The following is a 20,598-nucleotide window of genomic DNA, read 5'->3' on the forward strand; positions in this document are numbered from 1 at the left end:
GATCTTTACTGTATTTATTATTCACAGTAATAGGTACATCCCATTTTCTGAGTATATGTTCTTTCATTTGCATTGAACTACACCAATTTTTAGGTAGTTTTCAAGGGGTTATTTTATAAAGTTCTTACAAAATTCGAACCTATTCCCATTCGTGCAATAGTTTATGGTAAAAGGGTATCATAAATTAATTGATATACTTAAGGGTTTAGATGTTGCAGATAGAGAAAATTCGTAAATTTTCAGCTTTTCCTACACAATACTACAAAAGCTTCTTGAACAACTGTTCCTAATATGATTATGTAAATTATAAAGTATTTGAAATTTTTTAACAGAAGTGACGAAAGGTTATCGAAAAGTTTCGTGAAAAAGTAAATTTCAGTAATGATAATGATGTTCCCTAACGGGTTTCGAGAGTTTTTTATTTGTTCTTTGGCATTAGAATTAGGGATAATAATTCAGATCAAAGATACTACTGGGAAGTCATTTTTAGAAAAAGTCGATATCAAAGTAAAGTTTGAACTATGCACGCATGTACTTCGGAGGTAGCGAGATATCAAGAGCTGAAATTTCAGTGTTTAGTTCTCAACCGCGTTGGGAATTTGAGTAAACGCTATTGAGTATGAAATTCAAATCCATTCGAAAATTTGTTTTTCGAATTTTTTTACTCGGCACAACATATAACCCCTTTAGAAAAATTCAGTTTTCCCTACACAATGCATTCATTGAAGCATTTATATATGTTATTAACGGAGCACAGGGCCGCAGAGAGAAAATACGGGCCCGGGGGGGTACAACGTACGGGCCCCCACCAATGTGTATTGCCTGAGTACAAAAAAGTCAATGTTTGAAATCAATTGGAGTTCACTGATATTATGTATAGTACACTGAAATTTTATATTTATGTACCATTTTTTTGCTCTAGTTGTTTGTAGTGCCAATGAAGGAAAAAAACGTAGAGTTTTTTATACTTTGGGAGTTTTTAATACCTCTTCGACAGTTTTGGTGACTTTTTAAAGCGCCATTTTTGTTAATAGTGTTTATAAAAGTAAGGAAATGGCAAGATTAAAGATGTAGTTATCACAAAAATTAAAAATATCTAAACGGCGATCAACGGCAAAAGGTAAAAAACAATAGGAAAACTAAATATTAAAAGAATGTACAACAGAGCTAAAACAACAAAATCAACCAAATAAACAAATTATTGTCAATTGTTAAAAATGTTTATTCGAGAAAAACTAAAACAAACTATAAAATTTCACCATTTGTTCAATAATGTTCGACTTTTTTAATCTTCGCCATTTGTTTTTCTAGTTTCCTGCTTTCCTTTATCAATTGAAAGCAGGAAATTAGAAAAACAAATGGCGAAGATTAAAAAAGTCGAACATTATTGAACAAATGGTGAAAATAGTAAAAAATCGATAAGAATGTTGGAAATTTTTTTAGAATCAATGAAAATGAATAAAAACTACTAAAAAGAATAATAATATATAAAACATTAATATAAAAAATACATAAAACTGAAAAACTCGATAAATCAAGAATAATAAAATTTATTTAACATTAAAAACAAAACATATTTAAAGCAATAGAAAAAATAAATAAAACGCTAAGAATGCATAAAACTAGAGGAGTAGGGGAACACGGGGCTATTCGGACCAACTTAAGCAAATCGCTCTTTTAGGATAGATGTGAAAAAAGTTACCGGTCAAAAGTTCTAATTGTTAGTTTGAAACCTCAGCTACATTTTGGTGCTATAAAAGGTTCATTTTCACCACTCAATGGCAGCGCTAGTCGACGATTTGCAAACTTCTACGTTTTTTCATCCTTTTACAATGTAGGGGTAATTCGGACCTCCCTACGGGGCAATTCAGACCATCACTTTTCTTTATTTTTTTTACAATGGAATTAAGTTTACCTGTGAATTAGATACAAGAGACACTCCTTAAGAAGCAAAAAAAATGCCGCAGCCGCAAGCCGCTGAACGGTGATTTACGGAATAGGGGGTCCGAATAGCCCCGTACGTTCATATCGCACAAAAGTGGTGAGCGTCTCGAAAATATCTGTGTTTTCACCCAAACAAAAATTATTCCATAAAATAGAAGCCTCAAGCTTTCCAAAACACTTATTTTTATTTTTTATTTTTTCACTTTTATTTGTAGCTTTAATCACGGTTTTTCCATTATAATGATTTTTGTTTTGAGAATGACAAAACAACGAAACACGTTGCATCTCCATTCTACAACGAACAAAGATTCAACTTCAACTGTCAAAATTAATGTTTCAGAACAGCGGTGCCACGAATATATACGATAGTCTGATAGTCTTGCTATTTTCTGAGAAATCGAGGGGGCCGAATTACCCCCACTGTCTTAATAACCCCAAAAACAAGAATAAAATAACTATAGAGAAATTAAAAAAAATGGACGAACTAGAACATTTTGAAAAACTGGAAAATTGAAATGATAAAAAGACGAAAAAGTAAAGGAAATTGGAAGTATTGAACAAAAACGGAGCAAACAGACAAAATGGAAAACGAAAAATAGTAGAAAAAAAGAAACACAAAAATGAAGATATTAACACGAAAAAAATTAATAAAATGGATATTATTTAAAGAATAGAAAAACCACTAGAAATGAAATTTGAAATAAATTCAAACAACGAACTAAATGTAAAATTAAGAAAAAGTGAGCCTAGTGATAAGAAAATAAATCAAATGGTTTTTTAGGAAAATAAAGAAAATGCTAACGTATAGGAAGATGTCAATAGAAGAAGTACTTTCCATGTAGGTTAAATGGAAAACATGAAGAAATAACAATAACGAATTAAATCTTAAGAAAAAGGTATAAAAAATAAATAAAATTATATTAAATGAACAATGGGAAAAAAACAAAACTACGATAAACGGAAAGCTAAAAATTAGAAAATGAGAAGGAAAATAGGAGAAATGTAAAAAATTAAACAATAAGACAAATTGGAATAAATTTGAATAAGTAAAATTGCTTTTGGAAATGCAAAAAATATGAGAAAATAGGAAATAGAAAAAGGCTATGGCAAGAATAAATATAGTAAATAGACAAATTCTAAAAATTAGATGAAGTGACAAGAGAAATAATTAAAAAAGCAGGGTATTAAAATATGAAACAATAAGAAAAAAAATAAAGAATGCAGAATTTTCTCGAAAAATTGCGAATAAAGTTAAATAATAGAGAAAAACTATAAATTAAAGTAAGTGATAGTGATAGCAATAGAAAAAAAAGCAAAAGTAAGGAACGTTAAAAGATGGATAAAATAAAAGTATGCAAATAGATAAAAAAAGGCAGAATCTTACAATTGTACGAATACAAATACAATCCACAACTTGAAAAAATAGATCAATGAAATTTTAACAAAATAAAAATGTAAATGTAGGAAAAAAATGAAAAAAAATCAGTAACAAGGATCAAATTTCAAATAAGGGTTGTGGTTGGATTTTACGCTATGCTGGTTTCGAAAACATTCATAATCCTACAAAAACATGAATTATTCTTATTTGTGTTGGTGTGTTAGCACTCCTTAAAATATTTTACAAGAATGTTTTCTAGAAATAGTTCAAAAATAAAAATAAAATCGTTACGTTCAGGAAGCGACGTTCAAAATCTCACGCTCACTCCTCCAAAACGAAAAGATTTTGTATGCGGATTTAACTTGCTACAGTAGTTAGCTAATCCTGCTAACTAGTAAATTTAGTTTAATAACATAGTTAAATTATCTCTTCGAAATCAATCAAACACAATTTAGCAATTTAGTTGAACGTATGCTTCTTAGAATCATTGGCAGCTGCAGGATTGTGAACTGAGAGATCTTCTCTTCATGCTCCATGACATATAAAATTCAAAACAAAACTATTAACACTATACTCGTCACGAAAGGGGCTTGTTGTGTACGCAATTTGCTGTTATAATGAAAATGTCGATAAAAGGCCGTATTTGAAAGAATTGCAAAACGTATTTATTTTTTCCATCCCTGGCCTCTTTGCTAGGGGGAATTGGTGCTGGAAACACTCACAATGTTGAAAACTACATATGAAAGTCGCTAGTAAACTGCCTGGCTAAAGTTCTGGAAAGGTTTGTACGTTGCTTCTTCCAACATAATTGACGTATGTCAGCAGGGATTTGTCAAAGAAACGTTTCGCCACTTCGAACATGATGACGTGCATAAGTCTTCTAATTCCAACTGTCGAGAAGCATCAACATGTGGCGGTAATATATTTTACTTTCATTCTCCCACAACATTACTGTTTTGAAACTCCAGGGACTAGGTTTTTCTGGATGGATATCCAGCTCTCTGCATTCTTACAACGATCCGCTTTCTTTAGAATTGGTACCACATACTCTAGCGCCTTCGAAACGCCAACCGGTGTACCTCAAGGAAGTCACTTAGGGCAACTTATCTTTCTCTTGTTTATCAATGATCTCTGCATCCGCAAAAGATCCGGAAAACTACTCTACGCTGATGATCTGAATATCTTTCGTTCAATTTCCTCAGGACTCGATTTTACTGTGCTCCAACATGATATAGCCAATATAGAGGAATGGTGCTTGATGAACGGCACACGCCGAAAAAAGCTACGTCATTTGAGTATGACCCTTTTACAAAAATGTTTCGGTATAATCTCGTATCGGAATATGATTTTTATAGATTGTGTATCAATGAATGGCAAACCAAACATATTAAATTTTAAATTTAAATTTTTGGATTAATTTCGAATTCTTTTGGTATATCAAGAGTTTTCGATGACTCATTTGACCAATTGAGCTCTCAAATAGAGGCAGGGTTACCGCCTCTAGTGGTACTTTGACCAGCGAAATTTTACTGACTTCAAGAGACACATGGGTATTGGTTGAAATCAATTAGAATTTCGAATTAAAGTGATCACTCGACAGAATTTTGGAGCGCTTCTATTGCTTTTTATTGTATGAAACGCTTAAAAACAAATAAATATGCACTGTTTTATTTCTTATGTAGCTCGTAGCACTAGGAGGAAAAATATCTTATTTTCTTCACATTCACCGTAGAGTGTAATGTTTTGGTAAAGCACTCCCTCTTTCTGTGCCGTTCACATTTAGTTGCATGTTTTTGCATTTGTTTATAGTTTTGTTGATTTAGTTGGATGTAGTGATTGGTTTTCTCGGATATTCACAAAGAATCCAAAAGCACCAGCCACTCTCGCTGTGAAGGATAACCCGAGCTTTGCTCTGTTCCTCAATAAACAAACACGGGGTGTGAAATCACACTTCAGTTTCTTTCGAGAATCTTTGTGAGGAACATTAATCCATTGAAGCGAAAGTTCAATGGGGTAAAGTAAACCCAAATGGCTCTTTTAAAATATTTGTCAACGTCAAGAGGGGCCCTCCTTAACAATTAGGGCCTACACGCAAAATTGCAAAATAATCCAATGGATTCTTCCGGGCGAATTCGGATTTACCTGAACGAAGGAATTCGCCTCCGAAAACCGGCGTGGCAACCCTAAGCAGGGTTTTTTTCTTTCAATAATTACTTTCGATACTAATCCAGCGCTTTCGAAGATTGGAAATTTAATAAATCAAAAAAATCGATTTCAGATTGGTGAAATTTGAAGACAACCTCATGACTTCTAATCAAACCATTTAATTGTTTAACCCTTATTAGTCTGATCATATTTTTGTTTCGATTATAGACATTTTAACCTTAAGGTCATTCGCTTCTTCATTCAGGTTAAGAATTTTCCCGTAACAAATCTCTATTCCTGTGCGGGGTTGGGATTCGAACCCAGGCGAGCTGCGTACATGACATTCAATGTACAAATTCCGCTATGCCCGCTCGAGTCTGATCTTGTTTCGATACGAGAATTAGGTTAGTATAAACATAGTTGATATCAAATATGCAGTAGTTTAGAATTTTCGCTATTCTAGTTATCTCATACACAAGATATTGAATTTTTCATTGTATTCTCAAATAATTTTTTGTCGAAAAAGTATTTGTCAAAATTTTAGTTTCTATTAAAAATCCGGGCCCCCTTCAAAGCTCCGGGCCCGGGGGGAAACACCCCGGTCCCCCCCCCTCTCGGCGGCCCTGACGGAGCATTAACAATAATTCGTTTGTATTTCTATTTCCGATTTTTCATTAAATTGGTTAAATCTTTGAGATTTCTTGCACTGATATTGTCCTATGCTAATTTGAGCGATTCTCTGAGTCCTGCCACTATTCCATGTAGAATGTGTTATCAAAAACATCGCGAAGCATCAAGTTCTAAATGTTCTCAATCGATATAATACCCGAAGAATGCGATATGAGTTATGAAAAATGTATCATCACACTGTTAGGTGGATTAAAAGCGTTTTTTTCTTCACAATAAACTTAAGCTGTTAAAATATTCTTCCCTTCCCTTGATGTAGTCTAATAACTATTTCTGATTATTTAATATAGTCTTCTAGGGCAAAAATTAAAAAAAAATTGATTTTTTATTTTTGCATATTTGCATCTTTAAGATAAGGAAAACAAGGTCAAGAAAGGATTTACTCAAATTCAGCCTTGTTTGTCTGCTAGAGCCCATCAAACACATTTTCATATGAGGTTGATAAAATTGGGGGCTGATCAAATTGGATCTTCAATGTATTATTTATTTATTTCGGTTTGGTGGGGATTTGGTGAAAGTCTAACTTACTGCTCAAATGGCATAATTACGAAACCGCCATCTTTGAAGTTTTAAAATTATGGAGAATCAGTTTTTCAAAAAATTGTAACTAAGTTCCTGTCTTTGGCGAATTTGTTGAGACTTTCATTTATAACAACTTTATTGTAGGCATGAATACTACGTAGATGGAGTATACCGAGTTATAAAATGATATTTACGAAGTGTTCCTTAATTAAGTTTTTTCTAAAATAACTTTCTATTGCTTCGATAAAATGTTAATTTTATCGTTTATAAACAATAGAATAGATTTATCTTAAACAGTGGAATCATAAGAATTTAATTTAAAATTAAACAGAAATATCCTAAAATATGTTAATACCTTGAACACATGGAGCCTTCATGTCTTCAACAAAGCGGTTTGTAACAACACTGCCCAAAATTTTGCTGAAGACATTAAGTCTGGAACTAAATTTGTTTGAAGAGTAAATTCGCCATAAATACTGCTTAGAGGATATAACGCCAAAATTATTTTATCAAATGACGTGCTGTTTAACGTTTGTAAAATCATCGAAGATACTAAATTGGTTGAACGGAAAATGCCATTTTTCATAAATTCCCCCAGTTTTGAAAGGTGGTTTTCTCGTTATTAATTCTATAACGTTGTCGTCTTAAATCGACGCATTCCCAAAATAAAAATATTTTCAGCAAATGTTGGAAGTAATGAAATTTTTCGATGCTTTTCATGTCTATCAAATCAGGTTAATTAATATTTGTTTACATAATTTATTTGACACAGTTCTGTACGCTCGCTCAATAGAGCTGTGAGTCCTTTCTGTATTTACAGTACTGCTTACTGAATCTTTTTTTACGAGTGAAGATATTCTTTCTCTTAGAGAATCCATTTGCCGATTCGCCATCTGCTACTTGAGGGTCAGTTAGTCCGCTTCCTATTCACCTATCATACTTAGGCGTGCGCAGCCTTTTGCATTAGGGGGGGGGGGGGCTAATGGATTAAAAACATTCAGTTATGTTAAACCTTCGTTATCAGGTAGATTTCTGGTAAAGGTTCGATTGTAAAGCAGGTATTTTATTTTGTTATTAAAATTGAAGTTGTTTCATTTATTTCTTGAATGTAGAAACTAGTTTCTCAACAAAGATAATCAAAGTATTTCTGTATCTAATTATCATCCGATTTTAAATAGGCTTTAAAATTAACATTAAACATTTTCTACTTCCTCTAAAAAAATTTCTCGTGGTCTTTGACGCAAAACAATTCTCACGTTTTTTGCAATATGATTTTTTTAAGTTAGTAAAATTGACCATTTTTAACTCGTAAACTATTGATGCATTGAATGTCTTGTTTGGTGCACTGACGTACTGCACTTGTCAGTCTTCTGTGCCTAAAAGTTTTTTAATTGTGGGAAATACTTATCTTACTTCCGTTGAAATCGAAGATAATTGCTCCCCGAAGTTGTCTCCTGTACGGTGTTGTGTTTGTTTTGCAAAATTGTCGCAAAGAATTGAGTATTTTGTGCAATAATTTTTTAAATTTGCGACATTGTTTACATTCCCGTGACTAGTGTGTTATTCCCCACAAAAATTGTACGCGGTCATTTCGCCACCTGCACGCGAACAGCGGAAAGTGTTCCCCACATTCCAATTTGGACATAGGGCGAGTTGAAAGCAACCATGAGTATGAGTTGCAAGTCATGCGATTCTCCCGTTAATGGGATTGAGAGAATTGCATGCCGAGGCCGCTGTGGATCGGTTTTCCACCGCACTTGTATTCCTGGTATGCAGCGATCTGCACTAGACTTAATGTCTAGCTTCAATAAGAATCTGTACTGGCTGTGTGACGATTGTGTTTGCTGTTTCAACACATGGGTGCAGCAACCCGATTCCGCTGCTCCTATCTTGGACACAAACAAGTTATGTGAGGCAGTAGACAATCTAAACGCGGTCGTCTCAAATCTCTCGAGCCGCATTGAGACTCACTTTTCGGGTAATTCTGGCTCTTTAAATCAAAGGGGGCTGTTTGTAATGCGACTTCCGGGGGACCTGCCCACTCCAAAACGAAGTCGTGAGAATGATGCAAAAATTCGCGCCACTGCAGCCGGTGTCTGTGGTAATAGAGCCATTCAGCGAGAAATCGGAACAGTTTCTGATGAACGCGATCAGTTCTGGGTCTATCTGAGTCGCCTCGACCCGAGCCATACAGTGGAGGAGATTGTTGCTATGACCCAAGGATGCCTCGGTATAAGCGACACACCCAAAGCAATTTTGTTGGTAAAAAAAGACACGGATCTCACAAAACTCAATTTTTTCTCGTTCCGTGTTGAGCTTCCGAGTGAGCTGAAGGATACCAAAAGAAAGGGCATATTGCCTCCATTAAATTCTCCGAAGATACTATTGACCTAAAATAAGTCGTTTTGGCGTTAATAATAGATTACATGTTTTTGATCATATTTCTGGCAATGTGAAATTATTAAAATCTTTCGTCCGCATTTAATGTTAAATATCGCTTTTGATAATAGTCCGATTTCAACAATCTATAGCTTGTCCGAAAGGTATTCGTAAAAGCTGCCTAACAATATATAAAATGTCAATCTATGTTGTCAATTTCGGCAGATAATTTAAAAAAAAATTGCAAAGAACGCCATTTTTACATATTCAAACATTCATATCTTGGAAACAAATCATCAGAATCAATGTTTGATAGGTCTTTTATTTAAAATTGGTTTGGATGAGATCGGTTCAGCCATTGCTGAGAAACACGAATGAGAGTTTGTCCGTTACATACACACAGACACACACACACAGACATTGTCCCAAATCGTCGATATGAGTGGATTGGTATATAAGACACGGCCCTCCGGGCCTCGAAAAAAATCATGAAAGTTTGAGCGAATTCTATACATTTCTTTTATAAGAAATGTAAAAAGGTACCAGCTAGTTGCTTTAGGCGTTCACAGATATTGTGTGAACTGTTTGGATTTAATGTCTAACTACGCCATTTTTGATACCTTACACTCGAAAATCTTTATTTTATAGATGAAACCTTAATATTTCACAGAATATCACACATGTCTGAGTCATTTTACTTCATAAAAACGCTTTTAATCCACCTAACAGTGCGATGATACATTTCTTATAACTCTTATCGCTTTCTTTGGGTATTGTAACGATTGAGAAATTTAGAACATGATGCTTCGCGATGTTAAGATAAGGAAAACACGGTCAAGAAAGGATTAAATAAAATTCAGCCTTGTTTGTCTGCTAGAGCCCATCAAGCATATTTTCATATGAGGCTGATAAAATTGGGGGCTGATCAAATCGGGTCTTCAATGTATTATAATAAATAGACAGTATTCGAAGAAGCTTTTTGTGGACGAGTGTAAAACAACTTGGTTTCTACTTACTTGGAGCCAGTGGCGTAGTCAGAAATTCGGTTTGGTGGGGATTTGGTGAAAATCTAACTTGCTGTCCAAATGGCATAATTATGAAACCGCCATCTTTGAAGTTTTAAAATTATGGAGAATCAGTTTTCAAAAAATTGTAGCAGAGTTCCTGTCTTTAGCGAATTTGTTGAGACTTACATTTAATACAACTTTATTGTAGGCATGAATACTACGTAGATGGAGTACATCGAGTCATAAAATGATATTTACGAAGTGTTCCTTAATCTATTTTTTTTTTCTAAAATAACTTTCTATTGGGAGCTTCACAAACTTAAGCTTTGGATAAATGTAAATTTTATCGTTTATAAACGATAGAAAAGATTTATCATGAACAGTAAAATCGTAATAATTCAATTTAAAATTAAATAGAGATAGCCTAAAATATGTTAATACCTTGAACACATGGAGCCTTCATGTCTTCAACAAAGTGGTTTACAATAGCACTCCCCAAAATTTCGCTGAAGACATTAAGTCTGGAACTAAATTTGTTTGAAGAGTAAATTCGCCATAAATACTGCTTCGAGGATATAACGCCAAAATTATTTTATCAAATGATGTGCTGTTTAACGTTTGTAAAATTCATCGAAGACACTAAATCTGCGAAATTGGCGGAACGGAAAACGCCATTTTTCATTAATTCCCCTACTTTTGGAAGGTGGTTTTCTCGTTGTAAATTCCATAACGTTTTCATCTCAACTCGACGCATTCCCAAAGTAAAAACATTTTCAGCAAATGTTGGAAGTTATGCAATTTTTCGGTGAGCAGTTCTGATTTTCATAGACAATTCCAGTTTCGCTTCCTATTGAAAAAGGACCCTAATGCATATTAAGTACACCTCTTCAAAACTTAACTAAATATACTAGGAAATTATGATTATGATTATGATTGATTACAGAACTCTGGAATGAGTTTCTATTGGAATTTTTTAGGCAAGTATTTGATATTGATGTTATTAGACAACCGTGAGATCAAGACCAATAGATCAGTTACAGATCAGGATCGCATGCCCACAATTTTTCAAAGGTCCTCATGATGTTCCAAACATCAGATTATCAATGTACGAATCAGATAATTATCATTGTAATATTGAATTAAATCAATCAGCATCAGTAAATTTTTAACTTCAATCCATTTTTTTTGTGAGGGGGCGGGGTTAAACCCCAAAGCATCCTCCTGGCTATACCACTACTTGGAGTTATTCATTTGGCTTTTCATTTTCCGAGAGATGTTTCAGATCGATCCGATGGTTTGGTTATAAGTCAAAAGGTTCGCGTGAATATTTTTTTTTTTGCACCGATAAGTGATCAAGTTCCATCTAGACAACTTGCAGTTGCTCGGTGGTTATTCTAGCGGTTCTAGATTGAAAAATGAAATACGAAATTCGTTTTATCGAAATAATATTTGGCTCATTAAAATGTATTGAACAATAAATAGGTAACAATGGGTAATCCACAAACAACAAGCCATAAGTATAGAAATATGTATTTGATGTCTTCAGTAAAGTTATTCGCAAAGTAAGAGCACAGACAAACAGACATAACACTCATGAACGCTTTTCTCGTACTCGTAAAAAACGGCGATTTTGAATATTCAGTAGTAGGCCAATCATCCGCTCGTAGCGCTAGTACCTCCATTTTATGACGTTTACTTTTCCGCAATTTTGGGTGCACTGCACATTTCGATTGACAACAACAAAAATGGGACGTAAGTGCGAAGTAATAACATGTTTCCAAAGAGAAGGAGGCGGAAAAACATTTTTCTCGTTTCCTAGGGATAATGAAAGGTACGTTTTTTCTATCGTCAACTATTATTCTAACAGCATGCTTATTTTGACAGATGCAAGCAGTGGGTGGATATTTGCTGTTCCGAAGAGCTGTCCAGAACATTTGACGCAGGTGGAGTACAAGCTGTGAGTAAACTAAAGATCTGCGCGGATCATTTTAAGGCGAGTGATATCAGAAACTCTATGCAATCGGCAAGGTAAAACGACAAAAAATCAGTAATTATATATCATACCGTACATTTTCTGCAGGCTTTCCGTGAATGCAGTTCCACTTGCTGCAGAAAGCATTGATCAATATCTCGATATAGAGGTATTGGAACCCGCGTTTCAGGCTGCAAGTGACGATGCCACTGCAAATAACTCCATCGCTACTGGAATGCAAAAAGAAGTGGAACATGCTTCAAAGATTTTATTAGAAAACGATGGGATGGAAGTTAATCCAGAAAGCGAAACCGGACATCTTGAAGAACCGGTAACAAAACTGTTACACTTGGAAATAACACCAGCTCTACAGCGTTGTGTGCTGTCTGGTAACAACTCGAGGCAAAATGAGGTGAATACATTTTTTGTAATAATGTTTGTTAATCTATCATGTTATTTATTTGTAGATCTGTTTTGAATCACTCAATGACATTTCGTTGAATGATGACACTAAAGGGAAGAAATTTGAAGTAGACTACAAAATGTTGTACGAAAACGAGAAGAAAACATCCGGCCAGCTACATGCACGAATAAAAAAACTCAGCTGTGCACTACGTAATGCTCGACGTGTAAATCAATGGCGATCAAACACCATAGCTAAGAAGAAAAGACAAATTTATATTTTGCGAAACGAGGTCAAACGTCTCCGTACAGAAAAATCAACTGATGCCAAGCTTCTTGAACTGCTGAAGAGTAACACTGTAGTTTATAATAGCATGATGAATGAATTGAAAAAACCTAAAGGACGCAGATATAATGAACAAACTAAAAAGTTTGCCCTCGGAGCTTATCTCGCAGGTCCAGCAGCTTTTCGTTATGTCCAAAGCACAGAAGTTTTAAATTTGCCTAGTAAAATGTCCATACGCCGATGGAACGCGGACGTCATGATAGCACCTGGTTTGAATGATGCCATCCTTAATCGCTTGGCGAAAAAATGCAAGAATTTCTCGAAAAAAGAACGAGCCGTGACTATTTGTATAGATGGGATGTCTATCAAGCAAGAACTTGTGTATAATGCGAAGACAGACACATTTTTTGGCTTTCCTTCTGATGGAACCAAGCGAAAAATTGAAAGGAATAAACCAAGGGTCCTTGCTACAGAAGCGGTAGTAATAATGATTTCGGGAATGTGTGCTTTAGAGCAGGATCGCCTTCAACTCAATAAGCAGCATAAAGGTAGTCGATCAGGTAGATTCAAACAGGTAATATTTAACGTCAATATTGTTCAAACTGTTGACTGAATATTTTTAATGTCATGTAGGCCATTGGTTATTTGTTGGCGCATCATTCGTTAGGAAGTGAAAAGCAGCTTGATCTTATTAAAAATGCAGTTCGTGCTCTCAAAAGTCGTGGATTGCGACCTCTGGTATTAACGATGGATCAATGTACAACGAATGTTAAAATGGCAGGTGAAGCTGGAGCTTCTATGGAGAAACCTATCATTACGATCGATGGTGATGAGATGACGATTATCTATGATAACCCGCATTTGATAAAAAAACGCCAAAAGCATGCTGATGAAGCACAATGCTATTTTCAACGGAAAGCTTATTTCATATAATCATGTCAGAGATCGGCAATCAGTTCCGAGACTTGTACCCAAGCTTTCAGACAAAATTATTTCGCTTGGACCGTTCATGGCTATGAATGTGGCACAAGCCACCCGCACTTTGAGTAATTCTGTTGCTAGGGGTTTAGAGTATTACGTATTCTCCGGAGACCTGCCAATTTCAGCTCTGGGGACAGCTTCCTTCGTGGAATTCCATGACAAACTTTTTGACACATTCAATTCAAAGATCGCACAATGTAACTCCAAGGTATTTTATAAGCTGATGCGAAGATATTTATATAATAATTATGGTTATTCCATAGCCCTTTCGTAGCGCCATAACAGAGAACTCGTGTCATTGGCAGTTCCTAACAGAAGCAAAGAGGCTACTCAGCAGTATGTATTACATGCCAAAAACTTGTTATAATCCCAAAGAGGTATTATCTTAATCATTTAAAATCGCATAATATATTCCACTTCTAATTAAAAACTAGTGAACATATATAAATACATTTTTAACATTCATATAATTTTAGGCTGCACAAAACGCAAAATTGCTAACTGTTAAACAAAGGAAACCAAACTATCTTTCTGGATTTATAGGAAATATTACCGGAATTCACTGGTTATGGAACGAACTGAAATCAAATTTTTCCTTTGATTATTTGTGTACAAACTTTTTAAGCCAGGATATCATTGAAAATTTATTTTCTGAAATTAGACGACGCTGTGGGCGTAATGAAGCGCCTAATGCATATCAGTTTGGATCTGCATTCAAGTATGCGGCAATTTCTGCAAACGAGAAACTGTCAGTGGGCACTAATTGCGAGAACGATGAGGCACAATTGCTAATTGAAGAGGACGATTTCATCGACGAAGAGTATTTAAACGATGTGGAAAATGAACACCATTTTAGCTATAAACATTCGCCTTTGGATTTTACTAGCCCAAAATCATATACTATAAAAGACTTAAACGGCCTGATGTATATAGTAGGCGCAGCTGTAGCCAAACTTCCACACAAAAGATGTAAAAGGAGCCTAACAGTCGAACTCAATGCAGTAGATGTAGATAGTCGATTATACGACTTTTGTAAAATGAAAAATTCTCCAACTTATCCATCCACCAAATTGTTTGAAATAGGCCTACTTTGTTTCACCGCTTACAAGCAAAAATTCGTGAAATTTCTATACCAAAACAGAAGAAATGTGAAGAGAAGACTAATCGAGTACGTTACATATGATAAAATCAAAGAACACGTGTGCGAACACTGTTTTAAGAAGCTCATCGATAAAATTTTCAATACATTGATTCAATGTTTTCTAAAACAAATGAAAGCAAGTGCTTTGAAAACACGAACTGCATTCAGAGGAAAAAGGAATCGCAAAGCGTTTCGTATGAACCTTCCAATATAGGATGTCCATATATTTTTTTTCACAATAAGCAAACAAGAAAATACAGTTTCAAAATCAAAAATGTTTTATTTGTGCTTCATAGTACGATTGCAACGAAAAGTGGAAAAGTCCAGCCCAATTCTATTCCATATTCTTTTTTCTCTTTGTTCAGGTCAACTTGCGTTTTCTCTACCGATTCCTTAGTTAGCAGGCGGCTTTTAGAATGCCACTGGCATTGTTTCTAGCTGTGGTACTTGTTGCTGAGTTCAAGGCGATTGGTTTGATACTATTTTCTGCATCGGAGATCTACAATTAATCGGAAAAAATTCTTTTTGAAATACTCTCCACATATTTAAAATCACTTTGCTCTTACCTGAATCAGAACCAGATATTACTACGAGCTCTTAAAGCAAGCTCAAGCTTAGAATTTAAAAGTTTAATTTAATAATCTTTCGAATTTTTACACTAAATGCAAGAATGTTTATAACATGTTTTTTTCTGACAGCTCGACAAACAAGTGCTCGGCCTCCGAAATGACAAACAAGAGCCAGTGCTGCCAGACTTACTGTTGTATAAAATATAATGGTAGGCAAATCTTCCACCAGATAGCGTAGTAGTATATCGTGACAAGGTTTCCTAGAGATAATTCGACCAAGTGTTATGTCTGTTTGTCTGTGGTAAGAGCTACAAATTTGCTGAAGACATTATTTCAATACAATCATTTCCATGAAAATTTATGAAAATATCTCACTCTTTGGGGGATAAATCAGTAAAATCACAATACCAAAAGAAAGGGCATATTGTATGCTTTAAATTCTCCGAAGATACTATTGACCTAAACTCATCCGTTTTGGCGCTATGATAATATATATAATATATGAATGTTTTTGGTCTTATTTCTGACTATGGGTAACGATAAAAATCTTTCGTCAATCGAATTACAACCACCAAAGACACTGGTCACGAAACTCTGCTGCTGACTGATCCAGCGCAAAACGAACCACAATACAGTACTTCTTTTCTTGTGTGCATTGTCTTAAGAACAAAGGAAACAGTTCGATCTACTTTTTTCCTCTGCCAAGTTAGAGCAACAAAGAGCAAAGTGAACGAGAGGTAGTGCATCTAGAACAAAGAAAACATTGCATCATGAGTGAATTTGATGAAAAAGCATTACTTCGACCCAACACAGCGGTTGTTGACTTAAGATTTTGTTCTACGCGACCGAGTCTTCGTGAGGTGGAACATTTTCTGAAGGTGAATATGAAGCTTACGCTTAAGAATGTCATATATCTTCAGTATCATCACTTGCGCAGTGCGGTATTGATATCATTCAACACGCTAGACCAAGCAAAACGATTCACTTTACAGAACAACCTAAAACACGTGTTTGAAAGTGACAGTGTGAAGATACCAGTATATATAGAAAACAATTATATAGATGTAAGGCTACATGATTTGTCACCGCGTACGCCCTATGAATCAATTACAAAATACATGTCGCAATTCGGAGAAGTGGAATCAGTCACACCTGATACTTGGAGAAACTTTTTCCCGGGTATTCCCAACGGTGTTCTTGTGGTGAGGATGCGGGTCGTAAGACCTATTTCCTCCCACTTGACTATACAATTCAAATATAAAGAAACTAACATCAAACAAACCACGCTATGTACCCACGAAGGGCAGACTCCTACGTGCAAGTACTGCAACCAGACGGTACATCATGGAACACCTTGTGTGTAAAATGTTGAGGAGAATGCACACAACAAATTGCCCACACATCTTAAGCAAACCAATCCGAAACACAGTCTTCAATAACATCACCAGAACCACAAACGGTTGCCAATTTTGAGGCAGCTGTTCAAGCCATAATAACAACTGTAAAATCAGCATACAATGCTTCAGAATCAACTACTAGCACCATCGACGAGGAAGCAAATAACAACGACAACGGCTTTACGCTCGTGACCCGTAAGGGCCATAGAAAAGGAGGAACATCTGATAGTGAACATCAAGGCACCACAAACGATGATGACATAGACGGCAACGATGAAAACGCAATGGACCCACAAGATATTTTCCCGCCTCGAAAGAAAGTCTACCCGCGCAATAAAAAGTTTCGTGGACGAGATCCAAAGGACGCTCAATAAATTTTGTTTTTATACATTTTTATGTTGTAATTATTTAAGAGACCCACGGCTCCGTTAAGCTACCGCAATGAGCAGTGTCAAATAAACAAATTTGAAAAAAAAATCTTTCGTCCGCATTTAATGTTAAATATCTCTTTTGATAATAGTCCGATTTCAACTGTCTACGTTCGAAAGGTATAAGGTTTCTAAAAATATATAAATTGTTTAGTTACGTCGTCAATTTCGGCAGCAAATTTCAAAAAACTGCAAGAAACGCGATTTTTGCACTTTCAAATATTTATATCTTGGAAACTAAACATCAGAATCAAAAATCATTTAATAGCGTTCTTCCTGGGTGACGTGTCTTTCATTTAAAATTGGTTTAGATAAGATCGGTTCAGCCATTGCTGAGAAACACGAATGAGAGTTTGTCCGTTACATACAAACACACAGACACACACAGACATTGTCCCAAATCGTCGAGCTGAGTCCGAGTCCGGGCCTCGGAAAAATCTTGAAAGTTTGAGCGAATTCTATACATCTTTTTTGTAAGAAATGTTAAAAAGTTATCAAACATTAGGTATTTTTTGCACAATTATATAAGAGGACCCCCTTAAGTTAGGTTATGTAACCTTTTCAACTTTTTCCCTTTGGAAAAAACAAAGGTATGTCATGTAGACATGGAAATGTTACTATGTTTTAATTGCCGCAAGGTTCTACTGTATCGATTTTGTTGGCTATTTTCAGCGCATTTAGGATTAAGCAGAAGGCAAAGGATTCTTCATATTTCCTTTCGATCATGTCCATATGAGCTTGCCTAGTGCTAGTTTTCCGCACTAAGTTTATAACTGATTCGCTCTAGAATACCTATCCGTCTTTCAATTTCATTATTTTCGTTTCTCTTAGCCTTAAATTTGCCGAAAATAACCAAGAAAATCTATAATATGGAAACTGTGAAGAAGGAATTCTCATTATTTTTTTATTTGTTTAGCAATTTCCACAAAACCTACACGAACATACGGATCGAAAAGTAACATCGGCCCGGCATTTCTATATTCAACGGATCAGCTGTACAGCATACCAGGTAATTATTATTGACATTTTTTGCGTAAACATTTTCTTTTTCATATCAACTGTCTTTTGAAATTTTTGCAGACTACGACTGTTGTTACTGAATGTAATGTTTAATGTATGCTTGGTGAACTTTATGCTGACAAAACGGAGACATTGACACAATCGGGACATATATTTTCCATTTTTTAATACACCGAATCTCTAAAAATACTATTCTTTAGTCCCTAGAGACGGCCTCATAACCTTTTCTGATTATTCAGTTTAAATTTCCCTTGGGGGGTTAAGGGTTTCAGCAAAAAAAAAATCATTTTTTTTGCGAATTTGTACAGAACTTTGGGTGAAGCGAATTGACCAAAACTTTTGTATATTATAATGTATCATTTCAGTACCATTCTATATTTTTTTTATCATGCAAAACTATCGACAAGCGGCTCGGTGGTGAAGCTTTTTGTAGAACATCTCTGAAAAAACACGATTTGCGGTGTTAACCCTAGAACGTTGCACTGGGGTAAAAATGTACCCCACGCCTTCTTTGGAGCCATGTGAAAACGAGAATTCGGCATTTACCGACCTGGGACCCTAACAATGATTCAATTTAGAGTTCCTAGTAAGAGCAGGAAAAGGTGGTATAGCCAGTTTGCTTATAGCCTTTGTGGAAGCAGGTGTCCAAGTTGGCGTGGGGTACATTTGTACCCCAGTGTACGGTTGCCGTTAATGTTTCGTCAGGTTTCGTGCTGTCAGTGGAAATGTGATTCGTGACAATACCAGTTTAAATACTGGTTGTTTTACTACGTAAGTAACAATTAGTATTATATAATCGTTTTTAATCATTTATTTAATTTAATCTCGAAGCGGAACAAAAAATCGTTCTCATTTTTGCTGATTTTTATTGTTTTATTGTTTATTTTTTAAAGTTTTTCAAAGCAATGGCTCGCAAGTATTTTTGCACGAAAAAATTACAGAATTTTATTGAAAAGATACATTATAATACACAAAAGTTTTCATCAGCTCGCTTCACACAAAATTCTAAAAAAAATCGCAAGGAAAGTGATTTCTTCTTGCTAAAACCGTTAACCCCCCTTAAGGGGTCTAACAGCACAAAATTAAAAAAATCAAATTTTTATTTTTGCGTACTTCGGGACTCTAAGATAAGAAAAATTTGCTCAAGAAACAATTTACTCGAATTCAACTTGGTTCGTCTGCTAGAGCCCATCAAACTACCAACTATCAAAATTAATATAAGGCTGACAAAATCGGGTCAAAAGCTGATAAAATCGGGAGATAATATAATCGGGTTTTCACTGTATATATCCCATCAGGAAGGGGTGTGGTAAGGGTTTCAGTGTAAAAAAACACTTTATTTGCAAATTTTTTTAGAAATTTTGGAGAAGCATTGAAGCGATCGAAACTTGTAAATTATACCTTATTTTTTAATTTATTTATATTTCTTGAATTCTTGTAGAGTAAGGTACATCCTTTTCAATTTCTACAATTGTATTTACTGTTGGAAAATAAAAACCTTAAATTCTCTTACATTAACTAAGTTTCTGCCGTATTACTAATTTGCTAGTTTCATCTGTTAAGCCATGTTACCCAACCTACCCGGAAATTATTAAGAGAAGATTCTTTTTTTACAAAGGATGTGGTTCCAAAAACTTATACCCCTAACAAGTTAGGTGTTACCGTCATGTGAAATCATGTGCTGAGGGATTATATAATTTTGTACATGAGTGCTACGAAAAGCTAGTATTTTATCATGAAGATATTTTTTTTACAATGGAGAATACAGTTTACATACCCCAAGTAGCACGCTTTGTTACTGTATAGTATTTTTAACTCTCTTAGTAACAACTATGTTATGGAAAAAGCGCACTTTGTTTGTATCTTGTGCAACATGTTATTAATTGCAGCAAAATAACGAAAACAATAGCTGTGCCATTTGTCGAGCACTGGGTAGTTGGACAGTTCTGTTTTAGGGTGGAATGGCAAACAAAGAGGCATTTGCAGCTTGTTAGACTGTTTGTGCAAGTTAGCAAAGTTTCTGATTAGTTTCACAACTGTTATTGATGTCTGAATACTTAACACTATTGGCCAGCTCTATAGTTACATAGTTACACAATCAGTTTAAAAACCCGTGGAAATTCATTTCAAATATATCCAACAATAAATAATATTGAGTAGCAGTTGTGCAACATTTAAAACTTTCAACAAGTTGCAATTGCTACTTGGGACTTACCCAGTACACGTACTATTAGTAGATGCCAAGCTGTCACACGGAGTGTGTCGGACTCTCATGGTGACGTCGCCATGATTAGGTTATACCGACTAAACTCCATTGGGCACCGCCATTGTTCCCCCAGG

The 20,598-nt window shown here is 35.1% G+C and overlaps 2 protein-coding genes across 2 annotated transcripts in view; both read left to right on the plus strand.

Annotated features, from left to right (window-relative positions):
- Positions 1-20,598, plus strand: part of LOC131693881 (coiled-coil domain-containing protein AGAP005037) — a 1,201,847-nt gene that overhangs the window by 443,646 nt on the left and 737,603 nt on the right. The window contains exon 3 of the mRNA XM_058982139.1: positions 18,155-18,247. Coding sequence (XP_058838122.1) covers positions 18,155-18,247 — 93 coding nt within the window. The remainder of the gene's footprint in view (positions 1-18,154; positions 18,248-20,598) is intronic.
- Positions 10,499-14,870, plus strand: LOC131693882 (uncharacterized). The gene is made up of 2 exons (XM_058982141.1): positions 10,499-12,446; positions 12,502-14,870. Exons 1-2 carry the CDS (start codon positions 12,270-12,272, stop codon positions 13,333-13,335), a joined length of 1,011 nt encoding a protein of 336 aa, XP_058838124.1. The 5' UTR covers positions 10,499-12,269; the 3' UTR covers positions 13,336-14,870.

This window comes from Topomyia yanbarensis, chromosome 3 (genome assembly GCF_030247195.1).
Source record: "Topomyia yanbarensis strain Yona2022 chromosome 3, ASM3024719v1, whole genome shotgun sequence".
NCBI lineage: Eukaryota > Metazoa > Arthropoda > Insecta > Diptera > Culicidae > Topomyia > Topomyia yanbarensis.